The following is a 22,700-nucleotide window of genomic DNA, read 5'->3' on the forward strand; positions in this document are numbered from 1 at the left end:
TCGGGAAAAATTACGGCTGTAGTTTACGTTAAGCCATTCGTAGTACAAGCGCAGCAATGCCGTTTTGGTTGGCGTAACAAAACCACATCAGACAATCATCCAGACTGTTTACCCTGGCTCTCTTCAGGAACCACACGTTTGCCTAGTCTGTGAACAGATAACCCTCCGTTGCGGTTGCACCTACGGTACGGCTATCTGTTTCACTCAGGTACGCAAGCTTCCCCACCAACGACAAAGTCCATGGTTCACGGCGGGAGTAGAGCGATCTGCTACCCAATGAATCTCTGTAACAGTTCCGAAGGGAATGCTGAGTCTTTTCTTACGTTTCTACTGGCTTCCTTCTCCCCTTGTTGATCTGCTTACTGATTTTCATCTTGGTTCTTCAACTTATCTTGGACCCTACCGCCCAGTAGGGGACCAGAAGTTATTATCGTTAACTTACCGTATCTCTGGCTTTTCTTCTTTGTTGTTGTTGGCCCAATTTTAATTCTAGCAAAGGTATGATGTGTGTTGGACTTACTGCAAAACTTGACTGCTTTGCTACTGTCTCATTTATATCAGTGACCAATGGGCCTACATTGTTATCATTGAGACTCACTTCTCCTTTATGCACATCTCCATTTTTGTCGACAACTCTCCTGTTCTCACAGCAACCAGTACCTGTTGCATAGATTGGGGATTCCATGATTGTTACAGTGATTTTTTTCAATAATTTGACGGCATTTAACATGTATCCGTAATAAAAGAACCATACCTCTTCATCAGGTTGTTAATACACTGAAGTAATGGTAGTCCACTTGGTCCCTACGGCCCAGAACTGAGCGTTGAAAGCTTATACGGTGGATGGTAGGTGGAAAGGGTTTCAAAAAATGTTCATCAGGTTTTTATAAAATTTTGACACAAAGTATCTATTAAGTAATTATTACTAAACGCTTTAACTTGCTGCACCTCAGCTTCGTAAGTTTTATACAGTAAAGTTACTTCCCTACTTCACCAATCATCGTTACTGTGGAACCAGTGGGCGGTTGGAAAATTTTGCTACTAACAGAGATACAAAAGTGGTTGGTAGGTAGACGAGGCCGACAACCCCTACACTAAAGCGTTAGTATACCTACTTAATGAGATACTGTCGTCTTATTATCAAATTTCAATGTTGGGCCATCAATAAGCGTCAGCATGCGAACCATTTAACGAAACATCATCCCTTGATGACTCCACGACACAGATCTTTACTCTTGGCCTGCGCCCGTCAACACCGACAATGGGTCGTTGATGACTGGAAACATGTTGGCTGGTCGGACGAGTCTCGTTTCAGATTGCATCGAGCGGATGGACGTGTACCGGTATGGAGACAACCTCATGAATCCATGGAGCCTGCATGTCAGCAGGGAACTGTTCAATCTTGTGGATGCTATGTAATTATGTGGGGCGTGTGCAGTCGGAGTGATATGGGACCTCTGATAGGTCTAGATAAGCCTCTGATAGGTGACACGTACGTAAGCATCCTGTCTGATCACTTGAATCCATTAATGTCCATTGTGCGTTGCGACGGACTTGGCCAATTCCAGCAGAACAATGCGAGGCCCCCATACGTCCAGAATTGCTAAAGAGTGGCTTCAGGAACACTCTTCTGAGTTTAAACACTTTCGCTGGTCACCAAACTCCCCAGACATGAACATTATTGAGCATATCAGGTATGCTTTGCAGCGTGCTGTTCAGAAGAGATCTCCACCCCCTCGTAGTCTTACGGATTTATGGACAGTCCTGTAGGATTCATGGTGTCAGTTCCATCCAACACTAGTTCAGCCATTAGTCGAGTCCATGCCAAGTTGTGTTGAGACACTTCTGCGTGCTCGCGGGGGCCCTACACGATATTAGGCAGGTGTACCAGTTTCTTTGCGTCTTCGGTGTAATATGGGAATACGAAATGTAAAACAAGCCACTTTGCCCTGTAAGGAGTGTAGGCATTATCCCGACTGTGCGCAATTACGGTAAATGGTGTCTGATGAAGGAAATAGGCAATTCAAAGACATGTGCTTTCGAAGGTTAAAATATAGCGTTTTACGAGCATCATAGCAATTAAGTGTCACATTATGTATTTTTAATACATGTTAATAAATTTGTCGTTTACTTTAGGTGTATACACAACACAAAATACTTCACTGCAGCCGCGCGCGTGCAACCATTTTCACGAAACCCGCTGACAGTACCAAAGAGGTGTCTTCGAATATTTTTAACTGTTCGCCACTAGGCTGCAGTAGTCTCCAAAAGAATAAAAGGAAGTGGTCACTTTACCCGTCATGGTCACTACAGCCGTCCTTCCCCTACGGGTGATGTCGAAAAGCTATTGACGAAAAATATCTTCAGAGATCTGTTTAAGGTGAAGCTGAATTACTGACGCCAAAAACAAACAAGGTTGTAAAGGAATTAGTAGCGACGGCTGTACTTTCTGAGCTTTTAACGCGACGACTCCTTTGACACACTCTCAATGTAAACTCGCGCAGTCTCTGGCTAAGTGGCTGTTACTCTAAAGAGAGCAGCCGGCCGTCGACGAGAAGAGACGAGAGGAGACGGGCGGAGAAGCGCTCTCGAGCAAACAGCTCTCTGGCGTCCCGAGAGCGGCCGCAGCGGAGGCGCAGAAGCGCCACTCGTGCTTCCGCTGGCCGTATTTTACTTGGCTGCGTTATAAACCACGCCAGGGCGACGCACACCACCCACTACCCACTCTCTCTGCGGTCACTTTCTCACCCGTCCGCCTCCCTCCCCCACTCCCTCCTCCATTCTTCTCTATCTCTCCCTCCCTCCCTCTCTCTCTCTCTCTCTCTCTCTCTCTCTCTCTCCCCCTCTCGCTCTCTCTCTCTCTCCCTCTCCCTCTCCCTCTCCCTCTCTCTCCCTCACTCTCTGTCTCTCTCTGTCTCTGTCAGTCTCCCAGCCACAATTGGGTAATTTTTCATGAGCTCTTCTATCGCTGCGGTCCATCCGTTAACTAACAGTTGGAAATACGAGAACTTTTTTCAGAGTCCCTGCTGATAAATGGTCGGATGAAGTCGTTTTAGAGTGGACTAATGTCTATACATTCCCGGGGGGAAATTTGCTTTGGTCTGCTACAGCTAAAACAGTGGCAGTCTGTACTACTAAAAGTCAAAAACGGCCCCCTATTCTCAGCTACAGGATGCCTAACTAACAGGTCCCGAAGGCAACAAAAATTTGATTTCCAGTATTTCATATAATTATTGACCGAAATTTAAAAGTTTAAAATGCTCTCATAATATACTGATCAAGAGGAACACTCTTACATTAAAGGTTTTAGACAATAAAGTTTTCAGAATTGTGTTTATATCTTGACGCAGCGCAACTCCCAGCGTACAATTTACAGAGACTTCACTCATCCAGTATTTGAGAATGAGGGCGCTTAGAGACTTTCAACGAACTTCACACATAAATTCTAAGCTTTTTAGAAATTTTTTTTAGTGACATCTCCACAAAATAATGAAAGGAAACAAGTTTATCGCCTCCTACATTTCCACTTTTCATGTTCAAAGACTTCAGCATTACGCATGACGCTTTTATTTATCACATGTTTACTGCTAACTCTATTCGCAACGCATGTTGCTGACAACATCCACATATACCACTGAACGTACCTGCAAAATTATATCACTGTACGACAATCGGGTCAGGAGGTATTGCGCCATAAATATTGAGATCCGTGAAACATTAGCTTTTCTCAAAACGGAGCGCAAATTACCCATGCTACACAGAGGTGACAGATGGCGCAAGGATCACGTTCACGAGGTATAAAACTGCAATGCATTGACGGAGATATCATTTGCACTCAGGTGATTCGTGTAAAAGCATTTCCGACGTGATAGTGGCAACACGGAGGAAATTGGCGGACTTCGAACGCGGATTGATAGTTGGAGCTGCACGCATGGGCCATTCCATTTCGGAATTCGTTAGGGAATTCAATATTCCGATATCCACAGCGTCAAGAGTGTGCCGAGAAAGCCAAATTTCAGGCATTACGTCTCACCATGGACAACGTAGCGGCTGACGGCCTACACTTACCAACCGAGAGCGGCGTTTGCGTAGAGTTATCAGTGCTAACAAGCAGGCAACACAGCGCGACATAACCCCAGATATCAATGTGGGACGTGCGACCAACGTATTTGTTAGGCAGTGCGGTGAAATCTGACGTCAATGGGCTATGGCAGTAGATGGGCGAGTGCCTTTGCTAACAGCACGTCCGCAGCGCCTCTGCTGAGCTCGTAATAGTACCCGTTGCGCCCTACACGACTGGAAAACGGTGGCCTAGACAGAAGAGTCCCGATTTCAGTCGATAAGAGCTGATGGTAGGGTTCAAGCGTGGCACATGGCACATGGACCCAACATGTCAACAAGACACTGTGCAAGTTGATGGTGGTTCCATAATGGTGTGGGCTGTGTTTGCGTGGAATGAACTGGGTCCTCTGGTCAAACTGAACCGATCACTGACTGGAAATGGTTATATTCGGCTATTTGCAGCCCTTTGCGATGGAGTTTTTATGGATGACAATGCGCAATGTGAGCGGGCCGTAATTGTTCACAATTAGTTTGAAGAACATTCTCGACAATTCGAGTGAATTGCTTGACCACCCAGATCGTCCAACATGAATTCCATTAAACATTTATAGGACGTAATCCAGAGGTCAGTTTGTGCACAGAATCATGCACCGGAAACACTCTTAAATTATGGACGGATATAGAGGCAGTATAGCTAAACATTTCTGCAAGGGGCTGCCAACGAGATGTTGAGTTCAGTCACGTCTACTTGCTGCACTACGCAGGGCAAACGTAGATTTGACACAATACTTGGGAATGACCCACCACTTTTTTTCACCTTCGTGTTTATTCATTCAGTGCGTGATAATGATAGCTCTTAGCGACTACATGCAATCGTTAAACATAATTTCAAACTTTTTCTAAGCTGTGTCTCGCTTACAGCCCCTCAAAATAATGAAAGAATTACAGTTTATTCTTACAATCTGTTCACTGTTTATGCGGTAAAATGCCAGCATCAAGGATGACGTTTTCATTTATTATTTGCTCGCTGTCAGTTTATCAGACAGCAACCACACATGCTATTGAAAATACCTACAAAACTATATCATTGCACGAGACATGATTTAGAAGAAAAACTATGTTTTCAGAAAAATGTTAGTAGTGCTCGATAGTTATCAACATACTTAGGACTTCGTTTGCGATGAAATTTTTATGGATGAAAATGCGCAATGTGACAGGACCAGCGTTACTGGTTATAAAGAAAAGAAGCACCATATTCGTGTATCCCTTGCTACGTTATGGACATACCACAGAAGTAAGAAACAGCACTTAATAGGCTTTTAATGTAGTGAAAATCGGCGTAGTGTTAGTTGGCGAGTTCTTATATGCTGGACGTGTCGGACCATTGGTGAGAAGGTAGCTATTTTGTTATTGTAAGAGTGTAAAAGACCGCCTTCGCATCGCCAGACAGAACAAGGAATTAACTGTTAATATTAACTCTTATAAACGAATGAGAGGATTTGTACGTCTGTGTGCCGCTAGCATTGAAAGTGGGGCAAACAAATCGGAACTATTATTTATTATTGACTGGCTCATTCATTTTCAGTTTTCATTCGATGATAATGGTTTAAATAACAATCTGTCATTAATTTAACGATGTTCGCCCAGAAAACGACGAATTATTCCGTAGGTGTTCAGTACAACCGTCTTCTGCGGTTGCGTACACAGCAACCAATGAAGACTGTGGGCTTTTCAGAGACCGTTAAATGACATCGCCGGTGTCGCACATTCCCATAGGAATGATGGGTATCGACTTCTGCTGCACGTGACTTCTACTTCATCTGCCAAGAGCCTGTACTTCGCCATTTTCTCATTTCAGAAGGTTTGCAAGCGTGTGTTGGGTGCAGTGATGCCTACAGGGAAAGTGATTTGTTCAGCTTTCTTAAGTAGCCGTGCGGTTAAAGGCGCTGCAGTCTGGAACCGCAAGACCGCTACGGTCGCAGGTTCGAATCCTGCCTCGGGCATGGATGTTTGTGATGTCCTTAGGTTAGTTAGGTTTAACTAGTTCTAAGTTCTAGGGGACTAATGACCTCAGCAGTTGAGTCCCATAGTGCTCAGAGCCATTTTTTCAGCTTTCTTAATCACCGTCATATTACAGGGAATGATTTTATCGTCTACTTTGCATTGAAATTTTCATTTCTGCAACGGTGTGACAATATTTACCTGTAGATAGAGGAAATTCCTCCATTAATTGATACCTTGGATGATTATTTATGCGACCTCATTATGTATTTTCAGATATTCCTTGAATGCCAAGATGTGCCAGATGTGAAGTTTAGTAGGACTTGCATGTGATAGTTTGGCATTATTATTATCGTTATTATTATTATTATTATTCTTATTTGATGTTTGGTGTACACGCAGTACCATATTATGTAAGTAGTACATTTGGTGATTAAAAAAACTGTGTAAGTAGTACTTCATAGTAACACATCATGTAACTGGCAACGCATATGATACTTCTAAATTGTGATTAAAAAATAAAGCATTATAGGCATACAATAATTTGTTACAACGTGACGTTGTGACATTATCTTCGCGTAATCCGCTGGCTTCCACGGTGTGCCATAGTTCTACGTGCGAATTCACTCAATTATACGCCTAGTTTAAATTTTCTGAAATGCTCCATCCTCATTTTGCGAAGATTTGTGATATGAGGATAGTGGTGACACTAGCGGAACATTGGTGTTTCAATTTACCCAGCTTTGAACACAAGTCATTTACTTATCACACAGGGAAACAATATCTTATTCAGGAACAAGTTGACGGCTCTCTGACGCCTACCATGCGGAGGCGGCACCGAAGCTGCCGCGAGATGGGAGCATATCCTTGTGACGGACGTCATGTTCCGTGTACCGCATGTCAGACACCTGAACTCAAGCTGTAAATAAGTATCACAGTTGCTTACCCTTCTTACTACAACCTAGGAATATATCACATGAACTAAAACCCAGAGTATTCAAAACATAAATCTCACCAGTAGAATAATTTGAAATCATTTGCTGATTACTATATGGTCTGTTATCTTAATTACAATATTATGTGTATGTAATTTTGAAAATTTTGTGTTATATTCCAGTGTAATTCTGTTAATGTTTCTTAATAACTAAATTGCTTGCGAGCTTATAGAATAACAGCTTGCTTCGACTGCTTTGTGTGTTATCCTATCACCACACACTCCAGCAGTTTACTGTTAAAGCCTGCCTCTGCTTGTTGCTGATTATAGCTATCATAGTCTAATATATGCGTATATATACACTGTACCGTCTACATTGCCCCTTTATTCTCAAAACTTAGTTTATAGTCTACGGCTGGGAACTCGACACGTCGTTTGAATCGTATCATTCCCTATACACATCACGTAACTGTCATCAAAACTTCATACGTTGTCTGTGTCTGGGGCTAAATATATTGCTTAATTACGTAAAATGAAACATCTTTCACCACCTCACAAGCAGAACTTCATCTAATGGTTGCTACGCGCTTTGCGCTTCTCCAGACTCAGACACATCGAACATTCAAGAAACGACATTGAGCTACACTGGTTGACTACGTGTGGTATGTTATTTCTTACAAAACGCCAATATTATTGATATAGGTTATTTTTTAACTACAAGGACTAACAGTCGCTACGTTTACCTCCATTTTCCTGGCTCTACAATCATCTGTGATTAGTCATGGCTCAGGAATAACAGTGACTGGGTTTTGGTTTGTGTCTTTTCTCCCCTTGCCTTTCATCAGGATCTAATTGTTCTCGCCCAACGGTTTGGCGACGGGAAGGAGATTGGCCGTCAGAATCTCAGTATTCAGTTCTCTCAAACACGGCTGGCGTAGCGTCCCTCATAAGTACCTTGTAATGTTGCTGTGGTATGTTGTGTCTTCCAGCTTGCATCAGCACCCGGTGTACCTGTAGTTCCGATGATGATGCTGTGTGTCACCATACATACCATTTAGTAAAAAGTGATTTGTTTTGTGAAGCCTGGTTCATGTGGTACTGAGTGCTGCTAACATCTCTGAAAAAATCTGTACATCGTTGACGTTTTGTGTTTAACTATGAGGGTACTGACCGTGCACCTCCTTGTTTCCTTGGTGGCTGGAATGGTGTATTAGTTCTTTAAGTAGTTTGTAGTTCTCAATTATCTTCTTGCTTTCTCCTCTGGATGTCTTTCCATCTTAATATTTTTCACCCGCTTATCAGTCCTTTGGAATCTATGGAGGTCTGCAGAGCTTGACTCCGGAGTTCTAGAGTCTGTCCTGTGGTGTTCTGTGCTGAAGAGAATGTTAGAGTTGTGCATACTACATGGAACTGGGTGTGGTATGCGACAGTGTTACGAATTTTACGAGCAAACAGTTTTCTAATTCAGTCACGTTTTAATATCTTTAGTAGGGCGTGATACGATTCAGCAGCATACTGCCACAATCACGTAATAAAAGATTGTACGTTATTCTACCTGATTCATGTGTCGTAAGAGCGATGTTTTTCCTGTAGTTGGAGTGCGAGTGAGATAAGTGGGCAAAATCTCTTTGATTCTGCCTAGGACATTTACTGCATTTACAGCGAGGTTTTTTTTTTTAGCCTTCTCTCCAAATACCACATTTGATTCAACTCTCCACGCAAGCCTATCTTGTGGAAGCGTCTTCATCTGTATGTAACTACCACAACTTACACCCGCTTGAGAACCTGTTTGCTGCAGTCAGTAGTTGGTCTCCCCCTGCAACTGATATCCTCTCTCCCCCAAACCCTCCCATTTCTGTTCATTATTAAACTATTTTTGAAGCTTGAGGTCTCAAGACATGTTCTATGAAACTGTCCCGTCTTGTATTCAAGTTGTGTCCTAAAATCTTTACACATTTTCAGCATTTTTGCCCGACACACATTGAGTGAAATAATTTTCATCTTCAGTTAAAGAGAGGTGGAAGAAAAAGATTATTTCTCTTAATATGAGACATATGAAAGTACAGATTGTTGTACAGTAAGAATCAGAAAATTTTCTGGGCAGAAGTAAAGAAAGTTCGTAATACGATAGTGCAATGCCTGTCTTATTATGAAGAACGATGCAGAGTTTTTTCGGAATGCATTCGCGCATCCTTCTTCTTAACAATACAGGCACTGTGGTATCGTATTTATCCGCCGATACCAGGCAGCGAATGTTTCTCCATGTACGGGAATTACTTAACGTGTGCGAGTGCAGGTTATGATGTGTGGACGAAGGCATATGGAAGTTTGGGTCTTCCCGTGAGTCGTGCAGGGTTAGCCAAAGCGGTTAAGGCAATCGCTCGCGTAAAGCAGGAAATTCGGGTTAGAATTCCGGTCTGGCACAAATTTTCATTGTTGTCATTTCATTATACGGCTTATGGTTTCCCGTATTCGCAATTGCGAGTGCGTTTCATGTGAACTTTCTCACCATACACTAGTGGCACACTAGACTCAATAAGGACATCGCACTTATGACAAATATAATCAGGTAAAATAACCTACAATCAAACAATGGGCACATGATGATGGCAAGATGCTGGTGAAACGTGTCTTTTCAAGATTAACATTGATATTAAATAGTGACTGAAGCATAAAGCTAGTTGCTCGGCAAGTATGCTGTTTTGATATCCCATCGGCTATGGTGACCCCCAAGCTACACCTTTTTACTTTCTCCTTGTATATTCCATTTGCTTTTTCTAAGTGTTCTATGGTGTCTGGTCGTTTCTCTCGTTATGTTGTCCTGTTGGTGAGCGGGTTTCTTAACGCTAATGCCGTCTTTTCCGGTAGCTACCTCCAGAAATCTGCAGCTCATCGCCGATGACTTTTGTTGTTTCTAGAAGCTCCTCGGGAATTGTATGGCAGTTCCCCGTACTTTGGGAGGCTCCATTAGGGAGCGATGCGGTGCCTTCTGGGTGGCCGTTCGCACCGCTCCGGTGTCGTGTTGCGTGCACCAGGTATGTACCAGCTCTGCCTGCCTCCTGGGGGTGTCGGGTTGTTCTCTGGTGCGCAAGCGCTGCCCAGCCACAACGTCATCACCATTTAATATGCAGCGTCTACGAAGATTGATGCTGAGTCCGTTCTACAGACAAGGGGATGGCCTCAAGATACGGCCAACCAGTTCAGTTCATATTAGACAAATCGCTTGCGTGCAACCTGAATTGAAAGACTGAGATATTTTCGCCCAATTCCCCCAACGCTCCAGTGCCATTTTTGAGAAAACTTCTCCTAAAGTTCATAACGCGCAGCCGTCTCAGAATTGATAAGATCGATATGTAATTGAAAACCAATCATTTTGTATCAACATATAGGGAGTCTGCAAAGTCGTATTTTCCAGAAAATCGATGAAAAACTTCTACGACTGCCGCATATACACCGAAAAGGTAAACACTGTTCAACGAAAGTACTACTAACGTAGCGACCAAGGCATCTGGCTGGGGAGCAGAGTATCTGCGTTCGATTCCCAACTGCATTCTGCAGTTGCTGTTATTTGTAATTTTTTGTGCATCGAAACTGGTAGATGTAGGACGGTTAATAAGGTAAGTACATAATGTAGGAATAGTAACAAAGTAGGCAAACAAATTTCACAAAGAACTCGGATTAGTAATGAATTAAAATTTTAAGTCTCATTGTATGAAAACAGTTCCGAGTAAATAAACGTAAACATGGTCCGCAGCAGGCTACAAAGGTGATATTCATGTAATCGTGCAATTAGCTGATTTCGACTACTTGTCATTGTCAAGTACTCCTCAAATTTCTTACAACTACATGGTAGTAATTTGTTTGCTGTGACAACAAATTACCAGCTGCAGTCAGTTACTATGTGGTTGTAAGAAATTTGTGCAGTGCTTGACAACGACAAGTGGTTCCACATTAGCTAATTGCACGATTAAATCAAAATCACATTACAACCTACTGCGGACCTTGTTTACGTTTATTAAGCATCTGGAGGCTGTGGATCCCCACAAATACAAAATTTTAATTACGAGTAAGTTTGCTGTGAAGACGAGCATTCGACGTACGTTATCGATGGAGGAGAAACGCGAATCCTTGTTGCAGTTAGTAGTGTACATAAAGTAATATATTCGTACACATTCCATTACAGCGGCTGGAAAATTGTTGCCTAAAGTTTTCGGGTGCTCGGACAAACCAATGATCATATTGGTCCTAGGGATATAGAAGAGGTAAGTCGCTCAAACTACTCGTTAAAAATGTTTACTTCAGTTGCTCCAAATCCGGGAAATAGAACAATTCAGTTTACAAAACACATTTTGATGACATAGTTCCTGGGGTGGACAACTAACAACGTCATGAGTTATAGCTTCATTGTGGACGCCGAGGGTCAACCGGCTTCCACTGTAGAAGTAATAACGCCAAACTGCACACCTGTGTCAGACATGTGATGTTAATGTTCATCGCCAAATTGAAAAGCATCAGTTCGAAACTTCAAAAAATTACCCAGTGGAACTTGTAGACACGAGTGGTAGCAAAAACGATTCACAGCATAATTCATGGTCAGCTTTCAGCACTGACTTTTCGGGCATTGTTATCGCATATGCCGTATGCGTCAAAATTAATTCCTGAAAAAGAAATATTTTTAAATGTAAACCAAGTTTCTTTTTCTGCAGTACTTCGGTAGGAACGATGTAGCTGCGCGAAGATTGCATTTGGTTGTTGGTTCCGCGAGTATATTTGCTTCACCTGTTTATAAGACAAGTAGCACCCATCTACTCGTTCGAAGGAAATGGAGGACATGTAACAGAGTGAGTGAAAGAGACACTGTAACCCGAGCAGGAATAATTTTTCCATTCTTTCCCAATTGAGACGTTCGAAAGCTTAGTTTACCTACCTCGTCATTACTCCTTGATGGTTTCCTTACCTTACTAACCCTCCTATGCCTACCAGTTTCCAAACTGACAATAAAAAAGAACTGTAGAAAGCAACTGTGAATTAAAAAGGTTCTCCGCTCCGCAACCAGACGCATTGGTCGAAACACCAGCGGTGGCTTCTTTGAACACCTCTTACTTTAGGAGTACATAAGCGGCAGTCGAAAAAGTTTATTTCCTTGATTTCTAGGAGAATATGCGTTTGCAGATCCCCTGTATATTGACAAAAACACTTAGCTTTCAATCATCTTTCGATCCCGTCAATTCTAAGACGACTGCGCGTCATGAACTTTAGGAGTACTTTTCTCAAAAATGGGGGTTGTTAAGCCAAAATATCTTAGATCCTTCTATTTTAGGTTGAGCTCAACTCACCAAATGTGAGTGTGTCTGAGGCCCACCCTTTGTGAGGAATTCTAGTTTCTCTCCATCCAGTGACGTAGTCCACGTTCAACTCTGATATCAGGGACACGCCAAACTCTTCGGTTGCCACAGCAGTTATTCGCAAAGCTGAAATCAGTTTTGTCATGGAGCAGTTTCAACACAGGAATATGAGAACAGTTCACAAGCTTCGTCGTTACAGAAACACTTTTCTCATTGATCCGGCAGAGACTGGTAAGTTCTTTTTGCAACTTTATAAATCTCTGCCTTCATCCACGACAGCAGTAAGCCAAATGCTTGCAGGCCACCTGTCAGACTCCTTATACGGGGAGGGCAAAACGAAACTGGTCCGAGAAATATTTCATGCACTTCACAAGACAGGCAACCCATCTTACACACATACGCATCCAGAGTTGCTGGATGATGTAGGACTAAGGTGCATGAAACATTTTCCAGCTTACATCTATTTTGCCCAATCTACCTATCCGACACAGCAGTGCACATTGCATGACGCGTATTGTGCAGTACGTGCTGTAGGTGGTCATAGTTGAGTTGACAATATGGACACCCGCCAGTAGATTTCGTCGTCAGAAGTACTAAGCCGCTGGGTGCCGTTCCTGCAGTTGCTACTGTTGCTGGCGCGGCTCGTTGAGGTCACAGGTAGTAGTCGCTGCCGTGTACGTAGCTGCAAGTTGGCTATTCCTCTTTGCTGAAGACGTATTTCAGTGGAGAGGACCCTGTACTGACTGTACTGGCTGTTTCCGTTGGTGGAAGAGGTGAACCCAGTACTGCGTTTCGGTAAGTAGCTCTTCTCCAACTGCTGCGCTGCCTTCATGCATTAACAGTTACCAAAACAACCTCTGCAATATTGCATATGATATGCCACCCTCTACAGCGACGCTTCTTTTAACCTCTGAAAACCAGTGTTAAATACAACTTGGCACAGTTTGAACACTGAATATCTGGTAATATATACCCTTTGTCTCTAGTCGCCGAATCAACTTCTGATTCGGATTGCCAAGAGAGCGCTATAATTAATAAACAGCCCGACTGAAGCAACATAGGTGCCCATAATATTCATTAATCAGTCAAAGATATCAGATCTGTTTTCAGCAAGTGTTAATACGCGAACGGGGATTTTACTGCATGCTTAATGCTCGTAAGCTTCTTATCAACCGAGATACTGTAACAGCTATGGACTTTTAGCCCTGCAATGATTTTTAATGCCATTCTCAAACCTCTCAAATGATTCGTACAGTTGTATGACGTTCATTTATGTGTGCGTCTGTGGTATCCCCAAAAGTCTGTGGGGACGTAATTCGGCTCACACAGTCACGTATTTAATAGCCCCTCAATCTTTGTCAAAATCGATTACATCAGCCGCTGGAAACTATTCAATACAGCGTCATGCAAGAGACACGAAACTTAATTTAGATCAATGTAATGTTCACATCTGACTGTACTGATACACAAACTCCAGACAAAAGCTGTAAGTAATAGATACATTAAAAGCGGGAAATGTTAAGATCGAGACTTCATATACAATTGTACTGCGCGTTTCTTGCTTTTACGCAGAAAAGCAGGTGAACCTGGGCTGTGTCATTATTCTTCATAATTAAGATATTTCTCATCTGTTCTTACAAAATACTTCCTCTTAATATTTAACAGTGTCATATGCATTTATTCCGCATTTGACGGGTCTTAAACTCATTGGAGTACCCAGTTTTTAATTTTTATTTTTTTAAAGGTCCATTAATGTATTTTTAACCGTGTTTATTCTCTCTGTGTTTTGATTTAAATAGGACTAAAGGTACAAAATAAAACTTACATACGTTAGTAGTAACAGTAAATTCTGAAATAAAAACACAGTTTAATCTAGGACACTTACATTATGCAATTACGAGTGGCGTTTGGTTGCAACTCGTGAATAAACTAATGTAGCATTAATGGCGGTGCGGCAAAATGCGTCCGACCAGAACAAGACCCAGAAAACAAAAGGTGCCTCCCAATCATCTGACGATCAAAAATCTTCAAATATTTCCAGCGGCTGCATACAATATTTATACTGCCGTGGACTATATCTATGGCTCAAGTTATTTCTTAATTTTATTGCTTATAATTACGTTTCCTGCTAAGAAAAGCTCAGCATGCAAATGTGCCTTTAAAAGTTCCGTCAAAAAGGGTCGAGCACCGACCTACCTGATTACTGTCGTCTGTCGCATAACGTGTCCTGATATCATGAACCGTTCATGAAATATTAGGTGTGCACCACTTTACGTTGGACCTACTGTATAGTGTTCATTAGATGTAAATGTCTCAGCTAAAATAACTGAACTCGCACGTAGAAGGAAAAGTAGCTGTAACAACACTGCTGCTTCTCAGTTACAAATACAGAATTAGCCGAGTGCGGATATTGCACGTACTACCGACAAATTCGTTTTCGGGTACTTTGTTTAGACGCGTGAGACAGAAGATTTAGTCAGTTCCACTGAACCTCACTTTACTTCTTTAAAGAGTGGTTTACACAACTGGTCAAAATTCTCTCATCTTCCCGTAGCGACTACCATAAAAATCTGATTCGTGAAGTGTTCAAACCGCAGCAGCAAAACTGAAAAATCTCACTTTGGATTTATTTTTTATTCGGAAATTTTTGTGCTACCTACGGAACAGTTTCACCACAGAACCTGTCTCAGTGGGAAATGCTATTCTCGATATGCTAGAGCAAAAACTAAACAAACTACAGTAACTTCTCGTCTGCTTGCTTTTTTCATAAATGATTTTGAACAGCAACAGCAAGAAAAGCGGTTCTGAAGAAGAGAAATTTGTTAACATCGAAAATAAATTTGAATGTTAGGAAGTCTGGTTGGAGCGGTTGGTTGGAGTGCAGCCTTGTACGGATATGAAACGTGGACCACAGACAAGAACAGAATAGAAGCTTCCGAAATATGTGGATACAGAAAAATGCTGAAGACTTTATGGGTGTATCACTAATAAAGAGATCGTGAATGGAATTAGAGAAAAAACGAAATCTGTGTGACATCATATCTAAAGTAGGGGATCACTTAATAGAACACGTTCTGAGGCATCGAGGTATCGTCAATTTGGTAATGAACGAACGTGTATGGGATAAAAATTTTAGAGGGAGATCAAAGTTTGAATGCAACAAGCACGTTCAAATGACTGAAACCTGCAGTAGTTATGCAGAGATAAAGAGGTTAGCATAGGATAGATTCAGGAGGAAAGCTGCATCAAATCAGTCTTAGGACTGAATACCGCAGTAGCTACTCCTTAATGTGTTTCGGCTAACGTCATCATCAGAATCACAATTAGAGGAGATATACACTCAGTATTTAGTCGGGTTCCAGTGCACAAGAGTACCATTGATTCGGTATAAAGCTTGTTTATATTTGCAGCGAAACTTTTCTTAAAGGTAAAGGTGAAATGTTAAGGTCAAGACTTCCAGTACAGTTCTTCTGCGTTTCCGCGTGCGTTCGTGGCGCGGTTCTACGAGGGGGAGTTGGAAAATAAGTTTCCCCTGTCTACTGTTGGCAGAGTTCTGTGATACGGGAGAAAGACGACACGGCAGATGAACGCGCAGGTGCAAGACGCCGGTACACCACTGGGTAGAGATCGACCGCGATCAAACAGATGGCGCTGTCGCGGTGACTGCGCAAAGCGGAGGCCAGCCGCTCAGCCTTTTCCTGGAGCTATGGAGAGAAGGTGCGTTTTGGGGTCGTGGTCAAAGGCGGAAGTGAGAGCTGTTATCCGCTATGAATGGGCACATGGAGTATCAGGCATAGAAATTCATAACCGCCTTGTTGAGGTGTGTGGGTCAGGTGTGATGTCGAGGCAAATGGTGCGGAGATAGTACCAGCAATTCAGTGACGGACGTCAGCAAGTGCAGGACATACCGAGACCTGGACGGATGCGCACGTCCACTACAGATGCAAATGTCAGGAAGGTGGATGACTTGATTAAAGCGAACCGGCGTATCACCATCGATGGAGTAGTGGCAAAACTTGGAATCAAGCATGAGCGGGCTCACAAGATCATCCACGACATTCTTCGATACAGAAAGGTGACAGCACGATGGATGCCACGCCAACTGACCCCGACACACATGGAACAACGCATGGCGTTCAGCCTGGAACAGCTTGTGCGTTGCCATGAATCTGGCAATGACCAGTTTCGGATTGTGACGAGGGATGAAACGTGGGTCCACCATTACACTCCCGAATCGAAGGCCGCATTCATGGAGTGGAAACTTTCATCATCACCTGTCCGAAAGAAGTTCAAAAGCACTCCGTCTGCAGATAAAGTGCTTCTCTGTTGTGCCACTCTGTCGAAATTGAAAGAGGTGATCCGGAAAAAGCGGCCTGGTCTTCTCAGATCTGGCGATCTGCTGTTGGATGACAATGCGAGACCACACACGGTGACGGCAACGCAAAACCATATTGCAACTCTTGGTTGGGAGCGCCTACACCATCCGCCTTACAGTCCGGATCTCGCACCAAGTGACGTCCATCTGTTTCCTGCTTTGAAGAAGACTCTCGGCGGAAGGCGCTTTGGCAGCAATGCTGACGTCAAACAAGCCATTCAACCCTTCTTCCGTATGTAACGCCCTGATTTTTTCCTGGAAGGCCTTTTGAAGCTTTTAAAGCGGTATGACAAATGTCTCAATGTACTTGGAACTTATGTAGAAAAATAGAGATATGTATTATCTTTAATGTCTCATTCTCTTTTTATTTCCTTTCACACACAACTCTGGCCACAGTCGACTGGGGAAACTTAATTTCCAACTCCCCCTCGTACATTAGAAGCCGACGAAATACGATGCATCGATGTCCTTTTAATATGATTCTGATGATAGCTTAGGATCAAATTCGTTGCGGTATGTTGTTTATAAAATAAAAAGTGATGAGGACAAAACTGTCTTAATTGTTGCTTCAGTAACATCCGATCCACGTAATGATTTTATAAGCCACAATTATAATTTAAAAAAAAAGAATGACGTCTTTATGTCAGGTAAGTTACAGAAACAAGTTTTTCTTTGCTTCGTGAGCCCCTTGTGCGAAATTTCGGCCAGTGAATTTTAGCCACAACGAGTGCTGTTTCTCTCCGTGACTGTATCTTTAAAATGTAATGCTGAATAAACTCCGCTACCACACACAGGTGAAGGCTGTTTGCTTAAAACTTACCTGGTTTCGGGCTTACGCCCATCTTTAGGTGGCTCCATTCAGTTTTGTCTTTACACGTGCATTCTTCATGTTCACTGTTTAAATAAAAGGTAAATTATCTGATTGTGAACACGGAGACGTAGTAAAAGCTTTAGAAGCAGCAAAGCGATGAAAGTAAAACACAAAAATACACTTAAATATAGAGTACCCAAATGGAAATTGCATATTTGTCTCCAAAATAATCATTTGATCCATCATATTCCGATTTGCGCAAATTAATGCCACAAAATGTTAACTGTAGATGAGACGTGTACTCACACAATCCAACCTGTTTACATTCGACTCCAGCTATTGTGATGAAAGAAATTAGAGCCTAGAGGGACATACATGGTAGAGCAGAAGATATTACAATTATAAAAATTATTTCAACTGTCAATTTATAAAATATAACATAGTGATTTTTAATAATGAAATATTATATAGTCATTGTCAAATAACAATCTTTTTTTGTTTTACAATCCATATGCTCATTAGTAGTCGCCAACAGACATAGTTACAGCTTCGTTTCGTTTCGAAGCGAGCAATGTTTGATACATTATCTATTACAAAAAGCAGATTAAAAATGAGTACATATATGGGAAAAAGCAAGTAAAGTCACCTTAAACTAGCCCTTTAAAGCGTTTATACCGATCAAGTAAGTGAAATGAAATTGTCTTACGTGCTAAGGAGTTTAATAACACAAGATTTTGCAACAGCTGGTTGTGAGAGGATAGTAAGTTCAGTTTGTGTTTCTAAATAATTCATGTGATACGTAAATAAGGCTTGTCTGCTAGTCTCTGCAGTGATGGTGAGATATTGTGAGCTGTAACTGTGAATGTAAAACTCAGATTCTTAGGAAGTTTCATTGTCTTTCTTTTAAGGAGAATGTTGGGGAGAGTGGGCTGTGGAGGACACCCGAAGTACTAAAACCACCTCCTTAACGTTTCTCAATTTTTTCTTAATCCAGTCTCGAAACTTTTTGGAATGATCACGACTGCGTGATGACCACGATACTGGCATAAAATTCCTGCACACTCAGAAAAACGGCGGTTCCCCTTTCCACAATGGAATAGGAAGGAGATGGCGAGAAAGTAGTATGACACACTACTGGCTTCCACTACAGGCAGTTAGGTGGCTTGCGGATTGTAGATGTACATGTGGGTGAAATACGGTACTATGAAGAGCATCTGGAGTAGCTGACGCCATATGTTTCATGAACCGCCGGCCGAAGTGGCCGTGCGGTTCTAGGCGCTACAGTCTGGAACCGAGCGACCGCTACGGTCGCAGGTTCGAATCCAGCCTCGGAGATAGATGTGTGTGATGTCCTTAGGTTGTTAGGTTTAATTAGTTCTAAGTTCTAGGCGACTGGTGACCTCATAAGTTAAGTCGCATAGTACTCAGAGCCATTTTTTTCATGAACCAGTTGAAAATGGCATGAGTTCTTAAATGCAGGAGTGGAATTAAAAAAATACACTGCCTTACAAAAAAGATGAAGCACCACGAGACATGGTCTGATGTCAGTATCACTTCGCACACTTACACTTTATCAGCTGGGATGTAAATAATTTATTGCATTTCTCTGTGACAGACAGAAGGGCCCACCGGAGGATAACAGTTGGTGTTTAATGTTACAACCAGGCTGGTACATCAGGGGGCTGAACAGCGTCAGATGTTCAGATGTCACTTAAGGACACTGACACGCCACATAATCGTGTGAGGCAGAGTTCTCAGCAACTGGCGGAGTGTGACAGGGACCTCATTGTGGGTCTCCATTTGATCAAATTGTCGAATCGCGCAATATCCACGGTTGCCGGGCATTCAAATGTGACAGTGGCGTGATGTTGGACTGTATGGGAGTGTGAGGGCAGGAATACTTGTCAAGGTTCCGATCAATCATATCTGACCACCACAGACGAAGATCGCCGCGTTGTGCACCGAACACATCGTAGCCCTTCATATCCGCACCTGAAATCTGAGAACAAGTAATGGACTCCCTCAAACATCTATGTCATCCCATGACAACTATTATCCCGTGTGTAGGCTGCCGTGAACACAACAACACAACTGACTGTATTTCGAGAGATGCCGTGACTGGGAAGCATGGACAGCTGATCAATGGAATTGCGTTGTGTTCAGCGATGAATTGCGGTTTTGCTCTACACCGAATGACCACCGCGGATGCTGAGGCGGCGACTTGGGGAAAGATCCACTTCTTCCAATCTTTTGGTGAAACACAGCGGGATTTCTCCTGGTTTGCAGGTGTGTGGAGCCATCAGGTATGACTTCAAGTTACGGCTGGTAGTCATTGAGCTGGCAGAGAGCTTCTGTAAAGTTTGGAAGATAGGAGACGAGGTACTGGCAGGAGTAAAGCTGTAAGGACGGGGCGTGAGTCGTGCTTCGGTAGCTCAGATGGTAGAGCACTTGCCCGCGAAAGGCACAGGCCCCGAGTTCGAGTCTCTGTCCGGCACATAGTTTTAATCTGCCAGGAAGTTTCAGTCATTGAGCTAACTTTGACGGTACAACGGTACGTCACGGACATCTAGCGTCATGTGACAGTATCGTGATGCCATATCTCAACAGGACAATGTTCGTCCACATGAGGCTCGTGTCTCTATGAACTGTCTCCATGACGTCGAGGTACTCTCGTAGGCAGCAAGAACCCCAGATCTGCCTCCAGTATCCAGATACAACGGTTGTGGGCGAGCTTGCCTCAGGTGAAGACACAACAGTCTTACGACGCCCTTCCCATCTGAATCTGTGAATTCATCCATACCAGAGGCGATGCAACGTCATAGTGATAAGTCGGCCCATACTGTCAAGTTTTTTTCTGAATGTAACTCGATTTTGTAATCACTTAAATAACATCACATTACTCTCTTGTGATATTTCATGTTGTTCCCCATCTCCTTCTAGGAGCGTCTTTTTTTCTTTGCGGGTCAATGTATATTGAAAGTGGATGATGCCGCTGTAATGAAACAGTGATCTGATTTTAATCATAATAGCGCCGGCACCCAAAAACAGAAGAAGAAAAACGAGGAACGTTCCGTCGACGTCGAGGTCGTTAAAGACGGAACTAAATAATATAATACATTGTCTAAAATTCCCTGTTTTTCGCACCTATCCGTTCCATTATAAAAAGGAATAAACAAGAGTTATTCACGTTCTTCCCGTTTCTTTCTTACAACAAGCTAAAGCGTCAATACAAATTCAAGAGACCACCCATGTATGTTAATTTTATTATAATTTGAGTAATTACAGATCTACATGAAAATAATTCTTCCGTATTTCCGCTGACGGCCGCGCTATCCACACGTAGCAGTTTCGCACAATATCCGGGCAGAAGGCATCAGGCCACGTGCTATAGATCGTGCCTGCGTCACCGGATCCTTGTATCCTGACTGTCGCTTCCGATGTCGCCATGCTTCTGATTACCCGATAAACGGAAACAGAACCACGCGTTTGGGACGCTACGTTCTCAACGAATCACCTCGGTCAACCAGGAACGCGGGTGCAGAATTTTACGCTGATAAAGTGGTACACAGATGGCATTGTTAGACAAAGTACAGACCAAACACAACATTTACATCCATACTCCTCAAGCCACCTTACGATGTGATGTGAAAGGTACTTGTGGTTCCACTAACGTCTCCCCCCTTTCCTATTCTATCAGCGAAGTATTTGTGGAAAGAATGAATGCCGGTAAGCTTCCGCGTAAGCTTCAATCTCTTTGACTTTCTCGTCGTAGTGCAAGGTTCCTGCTAGATTTCAAACACGAACTGCCTACAAAGTAAGTCAAGCTATGCCCAGAATTAAATGAAATGCCCTCTCATTTAAAATTTTTGGCACCATGAAACAAGCTATTAAAGCAATGTGACTCGTAATTGCGTTTTATATCATCTAGGTAAAGACCACTTACTTTGGGCGACGATGCACATTGGGCGTAAACTGTGAAGTTTCCCAGCAGATCATTTATACACACTATTAACAGTAACCAGCCTGTAACACTTTCTTGGGGTGCTCCCAAAGCTATTTTTACATTTGATGAGGAAAACCTGCTAACAAGTCCCCGATACGAAAGTGTACTGAACGCCTTTTGTAAAAACGTTCTAAAGCCAAGATAGCATAAAACGTCTTTATTTACAAACAACCGGTTTCGACAGAATGTGTTGTCATCTTCAGGTTTTTAAAAATCTTTGTTATAAAATGTGCTCATTTTGAGTTGGATCCCACGCCAAGTTGTCACGTAGATTATTTGGCGCACAGGGTGGGCAGCAATCTGCGGTTGTTTGCTGATGATGCCATGACGTACGGTAAGGTGTCGAAGATGAGTGACTGTAGGAAGATACAAGACGACTTAGAAAATATTTCCAATTGGTGTGATGAATAGTAGCTAGTCCTAAAATTGGAAAAATGTTAGTTAATGCGGATGAGTAGGAAGATCAAACCTGTAATGTTCGGATACTGTACTACCAGTGTCCCGCTTGGCACAGTCAAGTCGTTTATAAATCTGGGCGTAACGTTGCAAAACGATTTGAGGCGGAACGAGCATGCGCGAACTGTGCCGGGAAGGCGAATGATCGGCTTCGGTGTATTGGGAGAATTTTAGGAAAGAGTGGTTCACCTGTAAAGGAGACCGCATACAGGACGCTGGTGCGACCTATTCTTCAGTCTGCTCTAGTGTTTGGGATTCGTACCATGTCGGACTAAACGAAGACATCGAAGCAATTCAGAGGCGAGCTGCTAGATTTGTTGCCGGTAGGTTCGAAAGACATGTAAGTGTTACGGAGAAGCTTCGGGAACTGAAATGGGAATCCCTGGAGGGAAGGCGACGCTCTTTTGAGAAACGGTATTGAAGAAAATTAGAGAACCGGTATTTGAAGCTGACTGCCGAACGATTCTACTGCCGCCAACATACAATGCGCATAAGATGAATGAAGATAAGATACAAGAAATAAAGGCATATACGGAGGCACATAGACAGTCCCTTTTCCCTCGCTCGATTTGCGAGTGGAACAGGGAAAGGAAATGACAAGTAGCAGTACAGGGCAGCGTCCGCCATGCACCGTTTGGTCGCTTGCGGAGTATCTGTGTAGATGCAGATGTAGATGATAACAAAAGCGGTCTTCCCATGGATACAAATGGCGC

At 42.8% G+C, this 22,700-nt stretch overlaps 1 protein-coding gene across 3 annotated transcripts in view; it reads left to right on the forward strand.

Moving 5' to 3' along the window:
- Positions 1-22,700, forward strand: part of LOC124544875 (calmodulin-like) — a 209,968-nt gene that overhangs the window by 20,440 nt on the left and 166,828 nt on the right. The window contains exon 2 of one of the 3 annotated variants that reach the window (XM_047123592.1): positions 9,916-10,032. The exons of the other annotated variants lie outside the window; for them this stretch is intronic. Coding sequence (XP_046979548.1) covers positions 9,916-10,032 — 117 coding nt within the window. The remainder of the gene's footprint in view (positions 1-9,915; positions 10,033-22,700) is intronic. 3 annotated transcript variants of the gene reach the window in all.

Source organism: Schistocerca americana, chromosome 8 (genome assembly GCF_021461395.2).
Source record: "Schistocerca americana isolate TAMUIC-IGC-003095 chromosome 8, iqSchAmer2.1, whole genome shotgun sequence".
Taxonomy (NCBI): domain Eukaryota; kingdom Metazoa; phylum Arthropoda; class Insecta; order Orthoptera; family Acrididae; genus Schistocerca; species Schistocerca americana.